Genomic DNA, 22,337 nt, shown 5'->3' with positions numbered 1-22,337 from the left:
TGACAAGTTTTGATGCCATGGACTACACATTATCTACAAGAATTATCACGAGGACGAAAGAAGTTGCAATCTCTTTCTTATTAAAAAGGTTTGAAATGCATTTCAAGAGATATCGATGTCTGGTACTCTGCTATATTTCATTTCTCTATGGGGTCAACAAATTTCTTTGAAACAAAGCAGCTGTTATACGACGAACATGAAAAAATTATTAGCATCAACCAAGGAAAAGGGTAACAGAACCAATCAAAATTCAAAAAGTCACATTAAGACTTAAAGCAGAAACATCAACAGAATCCTGGTGATCTCTTATCCTCTATGGGTGCTTCCCCATGCAACACCCACGGGCACACACAGGATTGATGAAATCATTCAGTGAGGCATTGTCCATCCAAATTGTGGGCCCATAAGGACTGGCCACATCTTGAAAATTGCACAGCATATGATGCTGATGGTTGAACTTTGATCACCTTCTTATTTGTCCCTTTAAACCATTGATTCACAGAATGACTCGAATTGTCTGCTCTTTGCATTTTTTTTTTTTTTGGGGGGGGTTTGGGGTGGCCCGGGGGGGGGGGGGGGGGGGGGGGGGTGGTGTTGTGTGCAAAGGCCCAACTGAGGTGGGAGCCTATAACTTGCTATTTGGAGTGTAATACACAGATTATTTTAATATGAAAAACAGTTTGGGAGCCAGCATATGGGATCCTCTCATACCAAAAACATACATTCAAAATTTCAGTTCTTAAAATGAAGAAAATGATACTATTAATAGTTTCCTCGGTATTGAAGTTAAACAAAGTGAAGATGGAATTTGGATCAATCAAGAAAAATATGCAGAAGAGCTATTGAAGAGTAGCTGGGTAGGCAGGCCTAAACAATCTGCGATGTTTCTGACTTCCGCGATCATTGCAATCACATCATTGAGCTTGTTCACTGCTGAACCAACACCCTGCATTCAAAGGCAAACATTTTTTTTTTTTTTGGAGAAAAGGTAACTTTATTAAAGCCAAAGATAAGGCCAAAGGAAACAGGTTTGTAACGATGACGGTAAAAGGTTACGTACCACCCCAGATGCTCCGGCTGTCAAGGCCATCGGTGCTGTAACAGTGCTAATTCCAGATGAACACATAACAGGAATTTTAACAGCTCGTGAAATAGAATATGCAGCTGCAAGTGTTGGAGCTGCCTAGTAACACCAATGAAAACCACCAACAAAAATCAATTACTAAAAGTTTGTTTCAAGCCGAAAAATGGGTGTCTTTGTTACATCAGCATGAATGAGAAAAGCACCCATTGGCCTAAAAAATTAACTATTTCAGCTTATAAATCTCCATGCAACTAATGTTTGGTGAGAGCTAATTTCCTTCAAGATTCTTTACCTTTTCAATGAGGCCTAGAACACCAGATTTTGAAGGATTAGAACATTTTCCACCTTCAGTTTGGATAATGTCAGCACCTTCCTTTTCCAATAATTCCGCTAGCTTGACCTGTTGACTAACCAAACAGAATTGTAAATGAAACATCCATGGAAACACGCTCAGATGGATCTAAACATTCTGAAAAATATTTTCTCAAAGTGGGATGCAATAACCTGATCAGGGAGGCTTAGGTTATGAGGCACAGTAACCGATAGTGTAATGGATGGAAGAATCCTCTTTGTCTCCTTTGTTAGCTTCAGTATCTGCAAAAATCACTACATGGACTGAGAGAAGAGAACAAAAAATACACCCCTTGTAAAAAGTAACAACCGATATGAAAATCTCCAGTGCCCCAAAGATATAAAGGAAAACGTGAACCAAGAAAAAATGAATTAATTTAGAGAGATGCAAAGAACACTAGTCTTCACAAATTTACATTGTTTAGAACTTCGTACATATTTATATTAAAAAAGTCATAGGAAAGTGGCACCAAAACTCTTAAAAACCAACGTGTTGCAAGGATGTTTCAAACAAGCACTATTAAAGATTTCTCTATCAGTGGTTACAACCCCAAAACATACATAGTTCCAAAAAGCCCGGATAAAAAAAAACATGTTGGGCATGAAGGGTATGGTTGAGAACCATAGAATAAACATGCAAACACAAAGAAGTATTCATTATTTGAAAGCTATTCATGTTCACTTCTCGGATAAATATCTTTAAAAAGAAGCAATCCCTTTCTCTATATTCCCTGGTTTCAATATCAAAGTTAGATAGGATGATATTGGACTCCTCATATGTGTAGGTAGAATTTAAAGGCTTTGGTTTTGACAATCAAGAAGGATCAATGTAAAGAAATTCTCTTTAACAAGTAACCCTAGAATCTGAACATGTATGAAGCACTGTGCTCCAACACAAACGAGACTCAGCAAAGGATACTGCCAATTTTTCCAGGTGAAACATACTCCAAATTTCCCAGTATAATGCACAAGAAATTTAACTCTTGTTGTAACAAGAAAATATAGGCCTGTAACCAAACCTGTCTCCAGTTTAAATTTGAAACTATGGCAGTTGAATGAAAAACTACAGATGACATCATAAGATTCTCAGAGAAGTTTCAAACATAAGCTTTCTTGACAAATATCATGTACTGGTCTTGCTTATTTAACTGTCCTCGATAAAAAGAAAAAATGTAAATTAAGTTGTAAACCAAAATCTATTCCAATACCTGGTCTGGAGAGAAAATCCTGCCCATGTCATAAAATGAGTCGTAATTCCCGATCTCCACCTGCACATATCATTAGCTTTATGAATATGCATAACACATTGTCCAATAGTTTTCTTCACCATTCCTGTAGCATACTATGCATATGCAACTGAGACACATTGAACCTGGTTCAGGATTTGAATGGAACTATTTATGATCTAAAAGTTTATGATTCTAACCATCAGAGCACCTGCTTCAACTGCCGCAAAGAATGCTTCAGGATCTACAGAAGAAACACAAATCTGCAAAAGAGAAGATGTTTCACAGATAACAATCAATGAAACTACTGACAGATATACATATACATATGAGGCGAGGCGCACCAACGATGGTGTAGTGGGTCCCACCTTTGGTTATCAGAACCATCTATTTGGTAGGCATTGCTTTGGATCCCCTATGGCCCAAACATCAAGTCAGACATCCAATTATAACATCAAATAATGTGTATTTCTGTTGTTGAACATGGATGGTTGAGAAATATTTATATCCAACAGTTCACATTCAACGGCTAAAAATACACAGCTTTGGAATGTTTGTGTTGCATGATTAGAGCGATTTTTGGGTCATAGGAGATCCAATGCAACGCCAATCAGATAGACAGTTTAGATCAGTCAAAGGTGAGATCCATTGTGCCACAGCGGGCACGCCTCGCTGTATTACAAGGTCACACCCTACTGAAGCATTCCTCCCTCCCTCTGTGTGTGTAGGGGATTGATATGCACACTACCATATTTTGATAATAGCTCCAATCATTTGTTTTACACCTTGGATAGGAGAGAATGGAAGAAATTTATCCATGTAGACGAACCCAACTAGTGTCAAGATTAGACGTAGTCAATTTGAGCCGGGTAGATCCTTTCACCTTCTTCATGAAAATTTTCTAAAGGATTCATTAGCCGACCCCAACTAGTTTGGGACAAAGGGTTAGTTGAGTTGAGTTGAGTTGAGCTCCAATCATTTGTTTTACACTTTCCTGTGCACGTGCATGTGTGCACGCACTTTAGAACATCATATTTACTTTTTTGTATAAGCTCAATTTTGATAAAATTTAGTGAAAAATCATGTTCTGTGAGTGCCCTAGAGGATAGAAATGCCCAAGATTCATCAGAAAGGTTCTTCCAGAGGGTGTTATGGAATAGAAGAATATTAAATGTGCATTCAATTTTTCATGCAAATACGTACGATGTGTGTGGCAACTCAGTGTATGCACGCATGGAGATTTGGACTTTTGCAGCAAGACGACTAAATATGCATTGAGCAAGGATTTTTGCAATCTCGGGTATGTAAAATGTATGTGAACACAAAAAATTATGTATGTGGACACATGTGACTATGTCCATGTTTATGATGTGCATAATTTAGATCAGCACGAGAAAGATCACAGAAAAAGTTCCTATTGAGTGTCTTTGCATCAACAAACTAAAATATAATAAATGTCCAGTTTCAAAGTGTATAGAGTTTACTGGCAGAGAAGTTATGTTCACAGCAAGCTTTACCAACTCTGGGTCACAAGCTATATCCACATGGGTTGCTCCACCCTGTCATGTGTCCAATAAGATATTAGTGATAATTATACCGAGCAGAGACAAGATCAGCCATAGAGAACACTATCTTTCAACAAAGCCAGAACATGAAGCTGCTTCAGAATCTTAGCAAAGATAAAGAAAAGGTTTCCAATCAGATAGTTAATGTAGTAACCTTCTCATTTGGTGGGCTAATTGGTTCAAAAAAACAAAACTTATTGCAAGATTAATCATTGGGCTCTGCTTGTACGCTAGAGGGTTGTTACACGTGCTCCTCACCACTTGTCATTTATGGAGAGGTAAGGGCCAATGTTTGAGAACTCGTACTTGGACAAGAACTTGGCTAAGGGAAAAACTGAGTCGACAAGGGTGGGTTTTTAAGCAGCAGTGCGGCCAATTAATAGAAACCAGGTGAAGAATTAAAAGTGAAGAAACTCCATCTAAAGATTTTTTTGGATGAAGGAATTTGCCTCGCCCAGGTATTAGAGCATCACAAAGTTACCCACTTCTAACCCCGTGCTTGATAATTTGGTAAAATTCTTGGTTTCACCTCTTTAACTGAGTTGTGCCAATTTTCCCTGGTCTTGGTAGAAAAGTCACAGAACCATCTTAATGGATGAAACTTCTAAGTAGCTATTTTGCACAAGGGAGACGTGAGCAACAAATCGTGTTCTTTGCAAAAAAGATTACAAGCCTGATGAATAATTCACATTTTTTTTGAAGCAAATACAAATCCAGAAACCGGATCACCAAATACAATCTATTGATACAATCCATACACTGACCTTTTACAGAGGATATTTTATCCATGATTATTTATAACTCTATTTACATAGACCAAGTAAGTTATTTTCCTTGGATAAAAAACCCGCATTTTCTTTAGATTTTTCAAAACTGGCATGAACAGAACTGGATCTGACAGGAAAAAGGTTAAAACTCCAAAGGTGTGACTGCAGCAGTGCTAGAGTGAATTGAACTCTGACAAATCAAGCAATTTACCACAAATGGACTTAAACCTTCACTTTGGGCGTGTAGAAGACTATAGTAGATGTAAAATAATCTCAAAGCATTCAGCATTCAGCAAAGCGAGTTTCACATTTAGATATACTAATTAGTTTCCGTCAATGGAGCACCGTATCTTTTCTTCTCTCCCCAAAGAAAACATGATAGAGTTTCAATTCCTTCCAAAACTATGACATTCACCAGGAGTAGCAAGATCAGTACTGAGAAGATATACCAACCTTATCTGCAGCAATAACAACTGATGCCACATTGTCTCTATCAAAATTTTGAAGGCCCGAGATGATCTGTAACAGAAAGCGACGTTGGAGCAATACAGTAGATTAAAAAACGAAAATGTCTTAAGAACAGGAGAGATCTCTTACCATCATAAAATATCCACTAAATAGAAGCTACATAGCAACATTTCTTAAAATCCTTGGCAGGCACATGTTGGGTGCAAATGTCAAAAAATATGGTTTTTTTTTTGAAATGTCAAAAATATGTTGACACACTGAAAGATAATTTCTTTCTTAATTTCTGCTATTATCGGTACAGTATGCATACAATGGTACATAGTATATATCTATTTATTTTGGGTACCATTTTCATACATTTATGCTTATATGAACTGAAAATTGTATATGCCTCTTATAATATTATCAGGTACAAATGTGTTGATGTGTCAACTTTTGTAGGGTCTTCATATTGATGCTATTTCCCGAGTCTGGATCAGATGCAGGCTTCCACATCTCACACATAGGACATAGCAAAGCTGATTTGGCCTGAATGATTCGGCTTTGTTTTCTAAGAATGATAATTACTAACTTGTAAAGTTTGGAGTGGGTTTTCTCCAGGTTGCCGTATATGAAGTCACTGCAGTAAGGTCATGGAACAAAAAAAATTATCTAATGATATTATAAAGTAACTGGAAGTGCATTCAGCTAAAAACTATGCCAATAAGAAAATTGCAAATTTTTTTGTTACAAACAAGAAAGAGCTATTTATAGCATGAAGAAAGAAATGAATCAGAAAACCACTTGAGGCAAGGATACCTCCAAAAGGATGAGGACTTTGCAAGTGGGAAAGCCCCTCTTAGTTAGCAAAACTAAATGAGGCTTCAGAAAAGAGTTAGCAGAGCTTGTCAGACTCAATTGCGTTCACCTCTCAATTAATAGATAGCACTGACAAAACAACAGCAGCACAATGATGGTAAGAATTCCATGCAAAAATGTCGGTGAAGCTCCACAATAGTGAGCTTTACTGAACCTCTACCAGTGGACAAATACAAACAAAGTTGAGATCAATGTAACGCGAAGGTCATGGACTAGGTATTGAGAATTTGAGAGGGCCTCTATAGGCTTAAAGTCCATCCAAGATGGAATTAATATAGCAAATCACTAATTGCTGGCTCTGTCAAAATGTAGTACTATTATCTCAAAAATATCCATAACCATCCACCACTCACAATAAATATCAAACACTCCCTTCTGAGCTTCTATTGTTCTCCTCACATATCCTCCAGACAATGGCAAAGACGGTTAGAAACCAAAGCATTTTTATCACTTGTTTACCAAAATAAGCCTCCAGACCAACCAAAGCTTAACAGTGAAAGGAGAACAGACATGATGAAAGATTCCAAATGAAAGGGTGACACATTACGCGAGAATATTTATGAGGATCAATGGATATTCATATTCCTTGCCCATCCCGTGACACGTTATACGAGAATATTTATGAGGATCAAAGGACATTCATATTCCTTGCCCATCCCTTACAAACTACAAAGATTTTAGTGTTATTAGGAAAATAGTTTTCAAATAATTCATTTTCAATATATTTCCATAATATGTGTGGTTGGAAGAGTGGTTAGGTTGTTCTTTATGCAAGATGCATTGGTTTCAAGTCTTTTTAATATTTATTTGGAGAAGTCTTAGTTGTATATAAAGGAAATTTGCTAATTTCACTTGAAATTCAAATCCAAATAATTTTTTTAGATATTTCCTCTAAAATGTGTGTCAATTCAGAATTTGAGATGTGTTGAAAGTTTGGGTCAGTTTAGGAGGGTGCTTAAAAGGGTTGCTGTGACTACACCGCCGTTCACAGGAAGGGACACCCGTTGTTGTATAAATGCGTAATAACAAGATTATAGAAAGATCGGGTAATACTTAGAAAATCAATGAATCCCCAAAAGTCTATCTAGTCATTAGGCTCTTTCACAAGCAAAATATTCTTGTTTTTTCCTAGTTTTTTTTTGGTTAGTGTTATATCATGCTCTGATTACTGTTTTATCTGCACATAATGAATTTGATCAAACATCCTGTGTTTTCTCTTTGAATTTGTGAAGAGAATTGCAGTCAGTTGAGAAGTGCGCTACTTAGATCTAGAGACCGACTTGCCAAAACCATTCTACAACCAATAGAATTGTCTCTGTAGGGGGAAATATCACCTTAAAGAAAAATGATAGTTAGCACTATTGCCTCGAGAATTGTATTGTTTGTCTCTGATGATACTAAGTGCTTGTTTAGTAATGCCTCAAGAATTGTAGTGTTTGTCTCTGAAGATACTAAGCACTTGTTTTTTAGCCTCTGTCATTATACCCCAGCGACAACAAGAGGCAAATAATGCCTTTATATAACCAGTCTCCCATAGAAACTTGATAGATGACAATCCAGATAAAATGTATTCCTTTACAATCACAAAAGCATTATCACTCTTTAGAGAGCACCAAGAATAAAAGACCAATAACACAGGAAATTTCTTTTGTCCAAAGTGCTGCTCACAAAAAATTATCAAATGACATTTTAGAATTCATGATGCAACTTCCCTAGCAATATAAACCACAAACCACAACCCTTCATCAATGACCCAGTGCCAATATAGAAAAACTTGGATAGTAACAAGATAAACTAGCATGCCTACACCAGAATTCAGCACAAGATAGATCTCCCTAGCATCCTAGAGTTTAAAACTCAATGTTTCCTTGATTGGAAGTTAACTCTTTAGAATTTGTTACTTAGAACTCTTTGACTACCATTAGCCAGCTCCCACCATCACTCTCCTGCTTACCATCAATTGGGACAACAAATGTTACTCGATACCTAATCTATTCTCTCTGTTAGGTCAACAGACCTTCTACACAAATAAGCAGATCCCATGCCTATCCACAGCCTAAGAGGCGTGTAACACTAGTGAATTCTATCTAGCTTTTAGTAATACATTCCCAATATATTGCTAGTCATCTCATTCGTCCAGCAATCATTTTCTTCAAAAGGCCAATATATTGCTAGGTTTTCAACCCTAGTACAATTAATACACACTTGGAAACCTTTAGAAATTCCATAACAGCTTCCATAAATATTATCCGTCATCTCATACTATTGACAAGAATGCAACCATCAACAGGCCTTAAATCATCGCAACCAAATGCAATCCTACCTGTTGATGGTTGCATACTATTGACAAGAATGCAATCCCACTTGTTTGTTATGCGCAAGAGACATTGATAAACTTCTCTGCACCATGATGTAATGACAAGAAAATATACAATATATACAAGAAAGAAAAGCATGAACAGACAAAACAATTCATGGGATGAAAAGTTCCATATAAACTGAAAGATCCCACATCAGAAAGGGAGGAAAAGTTACTGGGCTATATATATGTGGATTTCCCCTATCCCTATGTAGACGCGTTTTCAGCATCTCCAAGGGGTGGGCCCCGCGGAGTAGGTCAGGCACGGTTAGTGCTGTTGGAAAACAAAACCGGGGAGGGTAGATGACCGAGAACCGGACAATATCTACACAGTGGGGTCGAGGCGTGACATAAACACTGTTTTCAAAAGCGCAATCTAACCCCTCTATCTCAGCCATAATCTCCTTCCCAATTCCCGTCCCTCCTACAAATTTCTTTCCTCTGTCTCAACTTCAAGTGCCGAGCTTTGCTGATAGCATAAATATAAAACCAATCATGTTCGTGATAATAACACTAATGTAGTTTACTGGGATTGGGCTACTCTACCCAAAAACTCTAGAGGAGTTGTTAGATGTGATCAATTATGTATCCCTTATATCCGCACTAATTAAATATTGCTAGGGGATTTTTTTCTCTCTTCTTGCATTTTGATGGGTTAGAGGCAAGGTTCCTTCTATGTCCTCCTCTTGTAATTATTATTTTTCTTATCAAGGAAATTTAAACTAGGCGCACTAGGCTACTTTCCTCTTCTCTATCATTTATCGATTTCCATTGCTATTTTTTCTTCAAACAGAAATCAGCTAATTCCCATAACTTTTCCAACAGAAAAACACAAAAGAACCCTTTCAAACAGACCATGTTTTTTGTTCCAATCAAGAGAAAATGAATTACTTTCTCCTTTCTTTTCTCATATATTTCCACCTCTATCTTCAATACACACAAAACTAAAACAAAGGAAGAAAAATATAAAAAGAAGAAGAACAAAGAACTTGAAGAGGGGTTATCCAACCTTGAGAGCCCTTCGATGATGGAAATCTTTTAGAACTGACTCCTTTGTAGAAGAAAGCAATGCTTTTGTAGTAAAAGAAATAGCTTTTCTAACAGAACAACGGTTGCTTGATGGACAAAGGCTAAGAAGAGGGTTGTGTTTGCGTTGTAGAAGGGTGTGAGGAGAGGATGAAAGGGGTACAGAGACTATTCCATGGGCCATTGCTCTCTCTCTCTCTCTCTCTCTCTGTTTCTTAGGGTGGAGAGGAGATAAGATGGTGCCGCTTAAAACATTTGCAATGGACAAAGATCCTAACCGTTAATTCATGGGACCCACCTTTGTAATCTGTATCCTTTTATGGAAATGGATGGTTTTGGCCACTGAACTCTACTTTTGTTTGAGCATCTAGCATGGGAAACAATATTCTACGCGATTTACAGTCCGTTTGGTTGCACCAAAATAAGAAAAATACATGTGAAAGGACATACTTTCCTTTCGTGGTATGGTTTGCCAGTTTGGTAGCCATTTACCATTTACCATTTACCATTCACATTATAGTCCTTGTGTGCGGTAAATTTTAAAATGTTAGTTCTTTTTTACCGTTTGATTTTCCTCTTACGTCAAGAGCATGGTTTCAAATTTCGGTCTCGGAATGAGTTTCTGTCCTCACTGAAACTGAAATTCAGGTCGAAATCCGATACACCAAATAAGAATAAAATTATATTTAATACAAAATTTCGGTCGAAATTTCTGGAGAACATTATATATTAAAGAAATCGAGATTTTTGAGTTGAAGAACAGGGAAAAAACAAAATTTCGGCTGAAATAAGGTACAATCTCGGGTATTCCCCATTTCGGTTTCGGTGCTAAGTCGAAATTAAAACCATGGTCAAGAGAACAAGAAAAGAAACAGAGAGATATTTGTTTTGTAGTATTTGCTAGCGTCCATTGCAGCAGGCATTTTGCGGATGGGCTGTTGCATTTGAGAGCAGCCACTTCATGAATAAAGACAAAATCAGTTGAAAGGTGAGTTTCATGAATAAAGACAAAATCAGTTGAAAAGTGAGCCTCCTCTCACATGCAACAGCCCATCTGCGAAATGCATTCAAAAATGGACGCTAGCAAATCCCTTGTTGTAGTGTCTGTGTCTCGGCCTAAAGTTCACTTTTTCAAACATCACAGTGGAGCCCACTTCATATGATGATCCAAACCGTACAATTACGGGCCACAACGTACATCGGTTTTTACCTCGAAAATCATTTCTTATAGGTTGATCCTAACCCTTCGGACTGTATAGATTGGAGGGTTAGGATAATGGGACTTTACTACGCCAACACACCATGTAAAATGTTGGGAATAAGTTTTCCTTTCCTTAATTCCTTGTACCTTTTTGACTTGACTCGAGGAAAAGAAAAACAAAAGGGGTAAAATTTGTAGAAAACGGATAGAACAGTTCTCTCTCTCTCCCTTTTGACTTGACTCGAGGAAAAGAAAAACAAAGGGGGTAAAATTTGTAGAAAACGGATAGAACAGCTCTCTCTCTCTCTCTCTCTCCAGCCTTTGCAGTTGTTTTCATGTGTGCTGCTATGTCTCAAAACTCATGTGCTATTCTAGATTTACATTTTGATGCTTAACTAAGCCAGTTTTGATCAAAACCAACTGAATTTCAGGTAGTAGAAAGAAAGCAAGTTATCTTATGATGACTGATATATGAGCCCAATAAGACTTCTGTTTTGTTAGGAAAGTTGCCATGTTTCTTTTTTTTTATTTTTTTTGGTATGAAGCCAAAATAGGCAAGAACCTCTCCTTAGGATTTTGGTAGGGAAGTGATATATCTGCCCCTTTTGATTACTTGGAAATGACAATTTCATCCTATGACAAATGAGGGTGAAGGATATTCTTAATTAAGAGAACCTGTCCAAGGCATTGAAGGGAAAGAATATATGTGAAATTAGAGAAGATGATGGATACCGTGTGGCAGGTTATGTTGGAGATATGGTGGATACCATTTCTGCGATCTGGAAGGTGAGGCAGAAACGGAGTGGTGTGGCGTGCGCATGCGCATGCATAAGCTCTCTTTCGTTGTTGGAGCACAGATGAGTTTCCAAGTTGCAAATGATGGTGAGGAGAAGATAGTTCTTGCATTAGGGACGATGGATCGAGACCTCTCTCTAGAGTTGGCTGGGTGAGTCAACGCATCCTTTAATTTTAAATTAAAAGATATGTTTTTCAAACTCAAACCCAGACAAAAAACCACGGGCCAAGACCCAGCTTTTGCACGTATATATATATATATATATGAGAAAACGGTTCCTACACATATGTGTAGAGAGTTCTCTACACACTAGCTTAAAATACAGTGGGGGCCCACATTGTTTGGGTGATCCAAGCCATCCATTTTAAAGGCCCTCACATAGATAGGGTGTCTACAAAAAATCAGATCCATAGGATCATCCCAACCCTACGATTTGTGGAGGTAAAATGGATGTCTTTAAGCCTTCACAAATTAGTCCATTTTTTGCCTCCACAGTTCGAATGGTTAGGATGATCCTATGGATCTGATTTTTTGTAGACACCCTATCTATGTGAGGGCCTTTAAAATGGATGGCTTGAATCACCCAAACAATGTGGGCCCCCACTGTATTTTAAGCTAGTGTGTAGAGAACTCTCTACACATATGTGTAGGAACCGTTTTCTCATATATATATATATATATATATATATATATATATATATATAGCCCTCACATAGATAGGGTGTCTACAAAAAATCAGATCCATAGGATCATCCCAATGCTACGATTTGTGGAGGTAAAATGGATGTCTTTAAACCTTCACAAATGAGTCTAATTTTTGCCTCCACAGTTCGAATGGTTAGGATGATCCTCTGGATCTGATTTTTTGTGGACACCCTAAGCTAGTGTGTAGATAACTTATCTACACATGTGTGTAGGAACCGTTCTCTCTCTCTCTCTATCTCTCTCTCTCTCTCTCTCTCTCTCTCTATCTCTCTCTCTCTCTCTCCCTCTCTCTATATATATATATATATATAATTTGTTCATTATAAAACTGGGCCACTTAATAAATTCTCATGCCTCTTGAAAGGCGCAAGTGTTTGTATCCACACCACCTCTTATATGGAGGTGAGAGTTTCTTCAACTTTCCAATGTGGGACTGAAAAACTTGTATTGTTTTTCAAACCCACTCACATAACACACAAGATCTTGGTTTCAAGTTTCAAGACAACACAAAAGACAAAGATTTAAAAAGCCAAAGGGAGATATTTATTTTGAATCTTCCTTCCAAAATTTTGAGTTCAAAATTTTATCACGATCAAATGTGTCTTTGGTCAACTTATCTTAACTCAAGTCGTTGTCTGCTTAAGCCAAGACACCCCAGAAAGCCTTTTTCCCATCATAGTTCAAAGTTTTTGGAATGAATATTTTTTTCAGATCATAATTCAATTTTATAGAAACAAATTCTATATTCAGTATAATCACACAACTCATGCAACAAATAAGGCAAAAAGTTCATCCTCTGCACTCCTATAATGGGGCAGTCTGCAGTTCTCAGATCATGAATAATTGTCTAAAGGTAACTGATTTTTAGGCCCTAAACAATATTTCATGAACTAGTAAAATCACCCCTGAAGAATATTATATAGATCCGATATGTTATTCTGAGAAAAAAATAAGTCCTCAGTATGAAAAGTGAAATCATCATAGATTGGAAATGGGTCAATCTCCATTGGCCAATAATCAGGGTTCTGGTACTGAAACTCATCCATTTGTGGAGCCAACCATCCAGTCTGTAAATCTGTGAAAGTTGCAAGGGGAGACAGTGCTGGAATACCTGATTCAACTGAATCAAAAGACATTTCCAACCGTTCAGAACTTACTCCTCCTAACCTATACTCTTCTGGCTCTGTATGTTTTTCCACCTCAATAACTTGGACTTGACCATGTAGTTCTGAGGGTGGGGATATGGAATTCTTTCCATTCCCAGTCAGCTCTTGGACAAGCATCTTAAATTTTGAAGCGTCTGTGATATAAACCTTGGGGGGAACTACCTTCAACCAACCAACACATTGCTTCCTGTCACTTCTACATGTCTTCAGTTGTTCCTGGCTTGTAGCTGAGGCCCCCTTCTCCATGTCTTGAAATAGCTTTGAGATACACTCTTCACTCCTTTCCCCTCAGCGGAGGAAACTAAGCTATATATAAATATCAAACCAAATGAAGAAAGTTGTTATTAAACGTAGGTTATAATATGTGATCAATGAGAGATAAAGATGCAGAATATGGGTTTTACTAATAGCGTCGAGGATAGGTGTCTTTTGTAACACCCACCCCCAATCCAATTATTTTCTCACAAAATTCCAATCAAATATATGCTGTCACTTGTATTTACCGTAACACACTAGGGAGTTCTTTAAAGCCTCATGCTTTTGTCAGCTTCTGAAGTGGCTGGGTGGAAAATTTTCAAATTATTTGCTCTCTCTCTCTCCTGGGTAAACTGAGGTTTGACGTGGGGAACCCTACCAAAGAGAAAGATGATACAATAATAGGTACAAAAGCCATACATTACTTGGAACATATGAGAGAGATAGAACCAAGGCTCAGAACATATGTCTCTCTCTCTCTCTTTCCAATCCAATTCATTTTTTCCCCACCTATAGCTCATGAAGTGGCTGGGTGGAAAGAAAAAAAAAAAAAAAAATTCCCTCTCGGGTGCATTGAAGATACGAAAAGCAGCCTATAGATAACTATTCATTGATGTGTTTGGTTGTGTGTGCGTGGATAAAATGTTGAGAGAGATGGTAGTTTGGATTAAGACAAATCCCAAAACATACGATTACTATTGAGAGAGATGGTATGCTGGATTAATAAAGGGAAATGTTATCAGCACTACTTTTGATGAGGGCACTCCTCACTTTATTAAAAGTACAGTATGGCCCGCCCCATAGGATGATCCAAACGGTCCATTAGATGGGCCACAGCCTAAATATGTTGTGCCCCAAAAATTATTTTCATAGGTTGATCCTAACCCTCTGATCTAGAGACAATTGAGTCAACCCTCTAACATTCAGATCGGAGGGTTAGGATCAACTTATAGAAATGATTTTTGGGGCACAACCTATTTAGGCTGTGGCCCATCTAATGGACAGTTTGGATCATCCTATGGTGCGGGCTATACCTTACTTTTAATAAAATGAGAGTGCCCTCATCAAAATACAGTAGTGTTGATAACATTTCCCTTAATAAAATATCCCAACAAATAGGATGACTATATTGACTCAGACATGCATTAGCATGACCAACCATTCAGATGAGAAAATTATGTTTTGATCCAAAGAGTTGGAAATGAGACTTATATCTGCGCGACCATGTTTTAATAATGGGACGAATATATCATTTCCCTTTCTGAAAATTCAAAACGAAGAGGGCCTTTGTCTGGGTCACGATGTGATAGATCTTGGACTGTGCAATTTAGATCCGACGCATCTAGTTGCATGTATGTTAGTCAGATCTAAAGGATTTGTTGGACGGTTCAGGTTCACTGACAAGACTAATATCTCCTGAAAAGATTTTGCCACGTACCTTCTTCATGGTGAGCCCGGAAAATGAACGGTTCAGATCTTCTGCACTTTTGCTCGTCTTTATTAGAGAAATATGCCTACGTATCTTCATGTGCAACTCGGATCGGGTTGAGGCCGACCCCGACCCAATCCGACCCGATTCCCAGCACTACTATGTTCAACCTGACCTGCCTCAAGGAACCTTTTTTTCCTGCCCAACCTGTTCTACCCGCTTGAGTTCAACCTGAGTTTTTAAGCTTAAAAAACAAATTTAATAAAAAATGTCAGGTTTCACTCGGGTTAGCTTGCCAAACCCTCAACCCGAACCCGAACTCAATCCTGGTTAGGAAAACTGAAACCGAACCTGAGCCCGACCCCAACTTTTTTTTGGGGTTGAACCTGAACCAAGTTGCACCCCGACTTTTTTTCTTCTCACTTTAGATTTGGACATAACGAATAAGGTGAGGGTGTTTTGGGCTTTTCATTAAGCAAAACATGCCCTAGATCCTTTTCCGTCCTCCTATAAATAAAGCGAAAATCTCATTAAGGTTTTCCCATTGCCTATTGAGAGAACCGGGTTGCTGTATTTTCTGTGTTGCTCGGTTCCGTTGCGGGCATACAACAAAACCCATAAAAAAAGCCCTTGTCATTCATCTGAGCGAGGCCATTTCTATGCTTTGTTCGGTTCCAGTCGGGCATACAAAACCCATTATATGGTATCCCTATGAAAAAGTGATGTTATACCCATTTTCATTAGTCATTTCTTCGGAAAAAAGTCCATTTTAATTAGTTTTGAATGATGGGTTCTTGTTATCTTTGGTTAATTTCTGTTGGGTTTTTGTTATATGCTAGTGATTTTGGCCGATCCAAAGGGTCTCGCATGAGAAAAATCAAATCTCCGAGTACTCTATTTCACCCGGCCTAAATCTGTTGTGGCAGCCTCAAGGTTTTTCATGCTCTTATCATGTTTCAATTCAGAGAACTGCCCTAAATCGATCAAGTGGGTCTTATTTTTTTATCTTATTTTCTTTTTTGATGAGTGAAAAGGGGAAATAGAGGGGGAAAAAAGATCTGAGATCTTCTTTATTAATTACAATATCTTATAATTTAGTCCTTAGTTTGATATATTGATCTAATCAAAGAGTGATTTGTGGCTTTCATTTTTTTTTTCTCGTTTGTTTGAACATAATCAAAATGAGTTTATAACTCGATTTTTTATTTTAAGACTATGGTTTTGTGATTTTCGTTTTTTGAAGTCAAGGGAACGATGTCAGGGTCTTGAGATGATGATCTTGTCTATCCTTACCAGGCTTGCTTGAGAAAATTCCCCTCTCTATTTGAGGATTTTATAACAGAATTTGCCAAGAAGGGGAATGGCATCATTGTGAGCATTCCGCTCTTTTATTTTGAGGATTTTAATTTTAGAATTCTCCAATAAGAAGGGGAATTCATAGCCAGAGTTCTCCCAGCATCTTCCCCTTTTCAACTACATTTCCTCAGCACTAAAGATTGCATACACAGGGCATTAGAAAGATCAAGCTACCTATATAATATTATGGAATCCCCAAACTATTAGTAGTAGATTGCAAATCAGTCGTTTTTCTTTGGCAATTTATAGGGGTGCAACCTGGGTCGCTCAAGCGTAAGCCTTTGCCGTCAATGGCGCCTTGTAAGTGTCTCGATATATTATGTTTCAATATCAAAGAAACTAACCATTTTCTCTGAGTTTGATCGCCAAAGATCTACTGGAGATGTCCCTACATCTCACAGGGGTTGGGTTTTCCTACCCTGGTTTGTGTTTGTGTTTGTGTTTGTGTTTGTGTTTGTGTTGAGCCGTTGAGGGCTTGGGCAACACGACCCGAGTGAAATCCGACATTTTTTTATCATTTTTTCTTTAGTTTTTAGTAAGCTTGAAAATTCGGGTTGGAACTTGGGTCGGGTTCGGGTTGGAAAAAAAGGGTTCCTCGGGTTGGGTTCAGGTTGGCCTCGACCTGGCCCTAGTTGCACCACTAGCAATTTACCGGATCTCAAAGGTCCTAAGCATCTTTAGCTGGTCCAATCTAGAATCCAATCCACTCGTCTCCTTGACGGACTCAACAGACAAAGCCAAAACTTCAGCCAGAAGCACTTTTATGACATCTCTCAGTCAGCCTCCTTCATCAGCTTATAAGTCAGTCAGCCTAGAGAGAGAGATTGGCTTTGTGTCAAGTGTACTCTCTCTATCTCTCTCTGACACACACAGGCAGTCCCTGTTAGTGGTATAAGTAGTCAATTGGGAGGGGACAAACATTTGATCTCCCTAGAAGTAACATAGTGGGAGCTTGCTCGATGATAGCCAAACGTAGGTGTGGGGGTTCCACTCAAGAAAAGTGAGAGATGTGGATGGGCGTATCAGGGCTTGGGCACCTTCCCCTTATTGGCTAGCTTTTAAGGTTGAGTTCTGCTCGGGTTCCAACAAGTGGCATTAGAGCCACGGTGTGGCAACTCCTAGATAAAATCCATCGGAGAAGATCTCCTAGTTCCTACATTGCACCTGGGTGGAGGAGTTCACAGGGGTAGTTTTCATGTTGCTTCCGCTTGGTGGACATTGTTAGGTGTTCCATGCAAAAGCATGATCCCACATTAGAAAGTGGGAGATGTGGATGGGATATGAGGGCTTGGGCACCCTCCCTTTAATGGCTAGCTTAAGAATGTGTTCTACTAGCGTCCCAAACATAGGGGATTAGTGTGCAAAATAAAATGTTAGTTGGGTTTTCATAAAATGGTGCGAGTCGGGGTTGATAGAGCTCTAAGGTCTACATGCTTGGTCCCTAGTGGGGGTTGATAGAGCTCTTTGACTTCCAACCCATTGAGTTTTCTTTCGTTTGGATCACCTACTAAGCTTGGTTTATCCTTCGTGGTCACCATCTCAGTTGTCCTTTTACTATTTTTTTAATGAATAAATTAAGGGAAGTAATATTTGCTCTCCTTTTGATCACCAGGGACATCCAGCCATAGTGTATGGAGCAATCAAACCCACTGGATTTTTTTGACATCAGGTACATTAGTCCCACTTTAGTCATTGATACACTGGCGCTGGTGTCCCTAGTGATCAAAAGGGGCGTAAATATCACATCCATAAATTAATCTATCATTAAAAAAAATTGAACATGATGAATGCAGGTAGCAAAGCTATGAAATCCTAGTGTTAGGTATATGAATAACATTTCTGACCTCGACACCCATGGAGACTCGATGCCTCTTATGCAATGGAGAACTAGAAACTCCCGACCACCTGTTCTCTTGTAACTATACCTCGTGGATATGGAGGTCCATTCTTTGGCTTTTCACATTCAGAAGGAAGCCCAACCCCACACTACTTGCGGAATAAGAATGGTTAAGAATGAAATTCACCTACGTGTTCTCTTGTGCCTATACCTTGTGGATATGGTGGTCCATTCTGTGGCGTTTCACATTCATAAGGAAGCCCAAGCCCACACTACTTGCGGAAGAAGAATGATTAAGAATGAAATTCACTCGGAAAGGCCATACAGCCACGGCTATCTGGCTTGCATTTGGGGCCACCATATACTTAATCTGGATGGAACGTAGTGGGAGACTCCATGCGAAAACACATAACCATAAACAAGCCATTCTCCAGAATGTGTTGGCCCAAGTAAGAATCAGAATATCCATCTAAAACTCGAATAGGAGCCCAGCCAAAGAAACATCAGTACTGCTGCCAACTTGGAGATCCCCTATTCTGCCTCCCTGTCAGAACAGGGTGCTGCCATTGGGGGTCTGCTTCGGATAAGTGAGGGTTAAGTTGTGGCCATGCTCTATTTGAATACCCAAAGCGGCTCCATCCATGAGCTTGAGCTGGAGGCTATCCACCAGGGACTTTTGCAAAGCGGAAAAGCATAAGAAATGAATGGATCGAGTCGGATTCAATGGTGGCTATCGAGATTGTCAAAGGGGAATTCAACTGTCCCTGGCGCAAGAAAACCACAATGTAGAAGATCAGGGCTAATATTTTGTACTTTGATGATTGGAAATTATCTCACAGCTGGAGAGAAGCGAATAGTGCCGCTGATTATTTGTCTAAGTGGAACTGCCCCATAAAAGGGGAGGATGTTAATCCCCATCTTACCTCCTCCCCTTTAAGGGATTTGATTTGTAGAGATGCCAATGGCACCTTTTATCCCCATCTGTAATTTGCCTTTTGCTCTGTATTCCTGGTAGGGGTCCTGCCTAACCCCAGCTTGCACATCAAAAAAAAGAAAAAGAAGTTGTGAATGCACAGGGATAAGGATTCTGAACTTAATGGAAGCAAGTTACTTTGAAAAAGTTAAGGGATTTAAAGAACCATCTAGTACTTCAATGTACATAGGACGAACTTTCAAATGAATGGCATTGCACCCATTACAAGCTAGATTTCCAATCTCTCAGAGGTTTTCTTTCTTAACCTCATTTATCGAACTAATAAATTAAATAAGAAATCAGAAAAAATACTTGTAGTTTCCTTGATCTCCGGACTGTCTCTACACGCAACAAGAATCCGACCTCTTGAATTGTATATTCCCACCAAGTACTATGCATCACCCATGGCATCCATATTACCTGGATAGAAGAACACAAATAAACCATTTACCTGCAAGAACAGATCCTTTGTTATTCCCATTGCCCGGATGTTTATAATTTATATCTAATACCTTATGTTTGTTTTTTAAAACAAAGTAATTTTGCTTTTACCAACAGCCAGAATGCCAGAAAAGATAAATAAATAGACTTACAGTTATAACTGTCGATAAAAGTGAAAAAAAAAAAAAATCTTTTTATCTTCCAGTAATGGCTTTACCGACGTCACATTTAGTGGCGGATTGATAATTACTTGTAATTCGTTGGTAAAACCTTTCCTGCTGGGAACTCCGCCCGTAAAACCTTTTCTTGAGATGTGAATTGCATGCATAAGTCGATCTAAAGGAGTAAAAATGAGAACGAGGGTTGAAAATCTGCACACTTGTCTTCCCATTTAAAGTTGAAAACTTAAGATTCAATATTCTTCATATATACTCTATTGAAGATCGTACTAAAAGAAGTTGTGTCAAAGCCCAAAAACTAATTGAAGAATCATTCACAAATATTTTGTTATTAGATTTAAAAGATCAAAATAGTTGATTTTGTTCCCGGGGAATGATAAATGCGCCCCTTCTCATCACTTGAGATACCCAGCTGCATTGTATGTGGCAATCCTGTCACTTCATTCCTTCAAATGTGAAGTACATCAGCCCCTTTGCAGTCATAGATACACTAGAGATGGGTGTCCCTAGTAATGAAAAGGGGTGCATTTATCATTTCCCTTGTTCCCTAAGTGGTGCGCAGGAAATCGATGGAACTGAACTTCAGTTAACTATATTAATTCATGTTTCTATTGCACCAACGAGGAAAACAATAATGATTTTTTGGACCTTTTGTAGGTTCAAAGTTATGCATACCATATATGCTCTTTGATAAGTTTTCCAAGTCCTAAACTTCAAGAACTTAGGAAAAAAGGTTTTCAAAAATCAAGGGACAACTTTCCTAAATTTAGAAAATAGGTTTCCAAAATATTGGTGACAAATGAGGCCCATCCCTTGTTTTAACCATGGCCACCCTTTAATGTTCTTGTGATATCTTTCCATTGTTATGAAACCAGTAGGAGGGGTATGAGGGGTGGGCCCGCTACAAAAAAGCGTAAATTTATCATTTCCCTTCCAAAATTTAGGAAACGGTTTCCCACAGGGAAGGCTTCGTACCCACCTTAATTGTGATTTTTTCATGAAGGAGATACCATTGTCCAAATAGTTTCCTAGTAACTATGATCCAAACTCTCAATTAAATGTACTATTGTTCGTTCAAAACTGTATATAGGCATTGGTTTTATGGTTTATATTCAATGGCCAAAGATGCATATTAGTAGACATTAGCATTATCCTATTGACTGTTTTTTGGTATTAAGTCCTACTTCAAATCAATCAAAATCCTAACCTTGGGAGCTATATTTATGAAGGGAAATGTTATATTCAACCCTTCTTCCCCGGACCACCCCTGGTAGTGTAGAAAGAGTAGCCATAAATACGCTAAAGGGGTTGGCCCGCGTTAGAAAAGGGGTGAATATATCACTTCCCTTAAGGGCCATTTGGATACGCAGATTTTAGAATCTTGGATTCCCTCAAAATCGTGGATGGGAGACGAGAGAAGAAGCAGACTGTTTGTCGTTTTCTGATTTCTCGCACTTCTTTCCGCTGAGCGAGAGAGTAGGGGATCATCCTGTGTTTCTAGGTTTTAGAAATCTCATAATGGGGGAGAGATTTCCAAAACCTGGATTTTATGCTTAAAATCCAGGATAATAGATTGTAAAATCCAAAATTTTACACCGCTTTCAAACTAAAACTTGGAATTTTACACTGTTTGGATACGCGGATTTGAGAATTAGGGATTTCTTCGAAATTGTAGATGAGAGACAAAAGAAGAAGCTGACCGGCTGTCATTGTCATTTTCTGACTTCTCGCCCTTCTTTGAGCCAGCAAGAGAGTAGCTGATCTCCCATGTTTCTAGGTTTTAGAAATCTCAGGAAGCGGGAGAGATTTCTTACTTAATATCCAAGAAACGCTGTCAGGACAGCCTACAGTAGCTTGATCATGAACCCTCTTTGACACTGTTTTCAAACTAAAACCTTGATTCTAAAATCCGCATATCCAAACGGCCCCTAAATGTATTTCCTTTGGAGATACATTAGTAAGCAAAAGCATAGGTGGGGTTTATTCATTTCAATGATCCAAATTGTTCATCTACTCCGTGATGGATCCCGCGATGGATCACTAATTCACTACACAAAATTTGCTTTTTGAGCTATCTTAAGTTCTTAACCCTACTATTTGTGAAGACTTTCCTATATCATTTCATTTTGATTTTCTAACCATCCATCCAAAGTGGACAAATTGGATGGTTAGGATTGTTTAATGTGGCAAACTTTTGTTCTAAGAGTAAGCCCAACAATTGATGGTTTGGATCGTCTTTTTCTTTTAAAATCGTACGTCTACGCATTCATCCTAACTCTTGTTATTGCAAGTGAA

The 22,337-nt window shown here is 38.4% G+C and overlaps 1 protein-coding gene across 1 annotated transcript; it reads right to left on the bottom strand.

Annotated features, from left to right (window-relative positions):
- Positions 1 to 736: 736 nt before the first annotated feature.
- On the bottom strand, positions 737 to 9,932 carry LOC143890256 (uncharacterized protein ycf23-like). Its single transcript, XM_077394864.1, has 9 exons — positions 9,688 to 9,932; positions 5,447 to 5,512; positions 4,146 to 4,220; positions 2,862 to 2,924; positions 2,644 to 2,703; positions 1,589 to 1,678; positions 1,377 to 1,484; positions 1,061 to 1,183; positions 737 to 946 (listed from the first exon to the last, which is right to left on the bottom strand). Exons 1-9 carry the CDS (start codon positions 9,886 to 9,888, stop codon positions 818 to 820), a joined length of 915 nt encoding a protein of 304 aa, XP_077250979.1. The 5' UTR covers positions 9,889 to 9,932; the 3' UTR covers positions 737 to 817.
- Between the last annotated feature and the right edge of the window lie 12,405 nt (positions 9,933 to 22,337).

This window comes from Tasmannia lanceolata, unplaced genomic scaffold, assembly GCF_043159265.1.
Source record: "Tasmannia lanceolata isolate RefF3 unplaced genomic scaffold, GAP_Taslan_0.1 ptg000013l, whole genome shotgun sequence".
NCBI lineage: Eukaryota > Viridiplantae > Streptophyta > Magnoliopsida > Canellales > Winteraceae > Tasmannia > Tasmannia lanceolata.
The sequence above is the reverse complement of the archived record's forward strand: the minus strand, read 5'-3'. Positions and strand labels throughout refer to the sequence as shown.

Excerpts from the sequence above, each read along its gene's own strand:
- LOC143890256 (XM_077394864.1), bottom strand. The coding sequence starts at position 9,888 with ATGGCCCATGGAATAGTCTCTGTACCCCTTTCATCCTCTCCTCACACC. Across the intron at positions 2,704-2,861 it reads TTGAAGCAGGTGCTCTGATG|GTGGAGATCGGGAATTACGA; the intron begins GTTAGAATCATA and ends TGATATGTGCAG. Across the intron at positions 1,184-1,376 it reads TTCTAGGCCTCATTGAAAAG|GCAGCTCCAACACTTGCAGC; the intron begins GTAAAGAATCTT and ends TGGTGTTACTAG.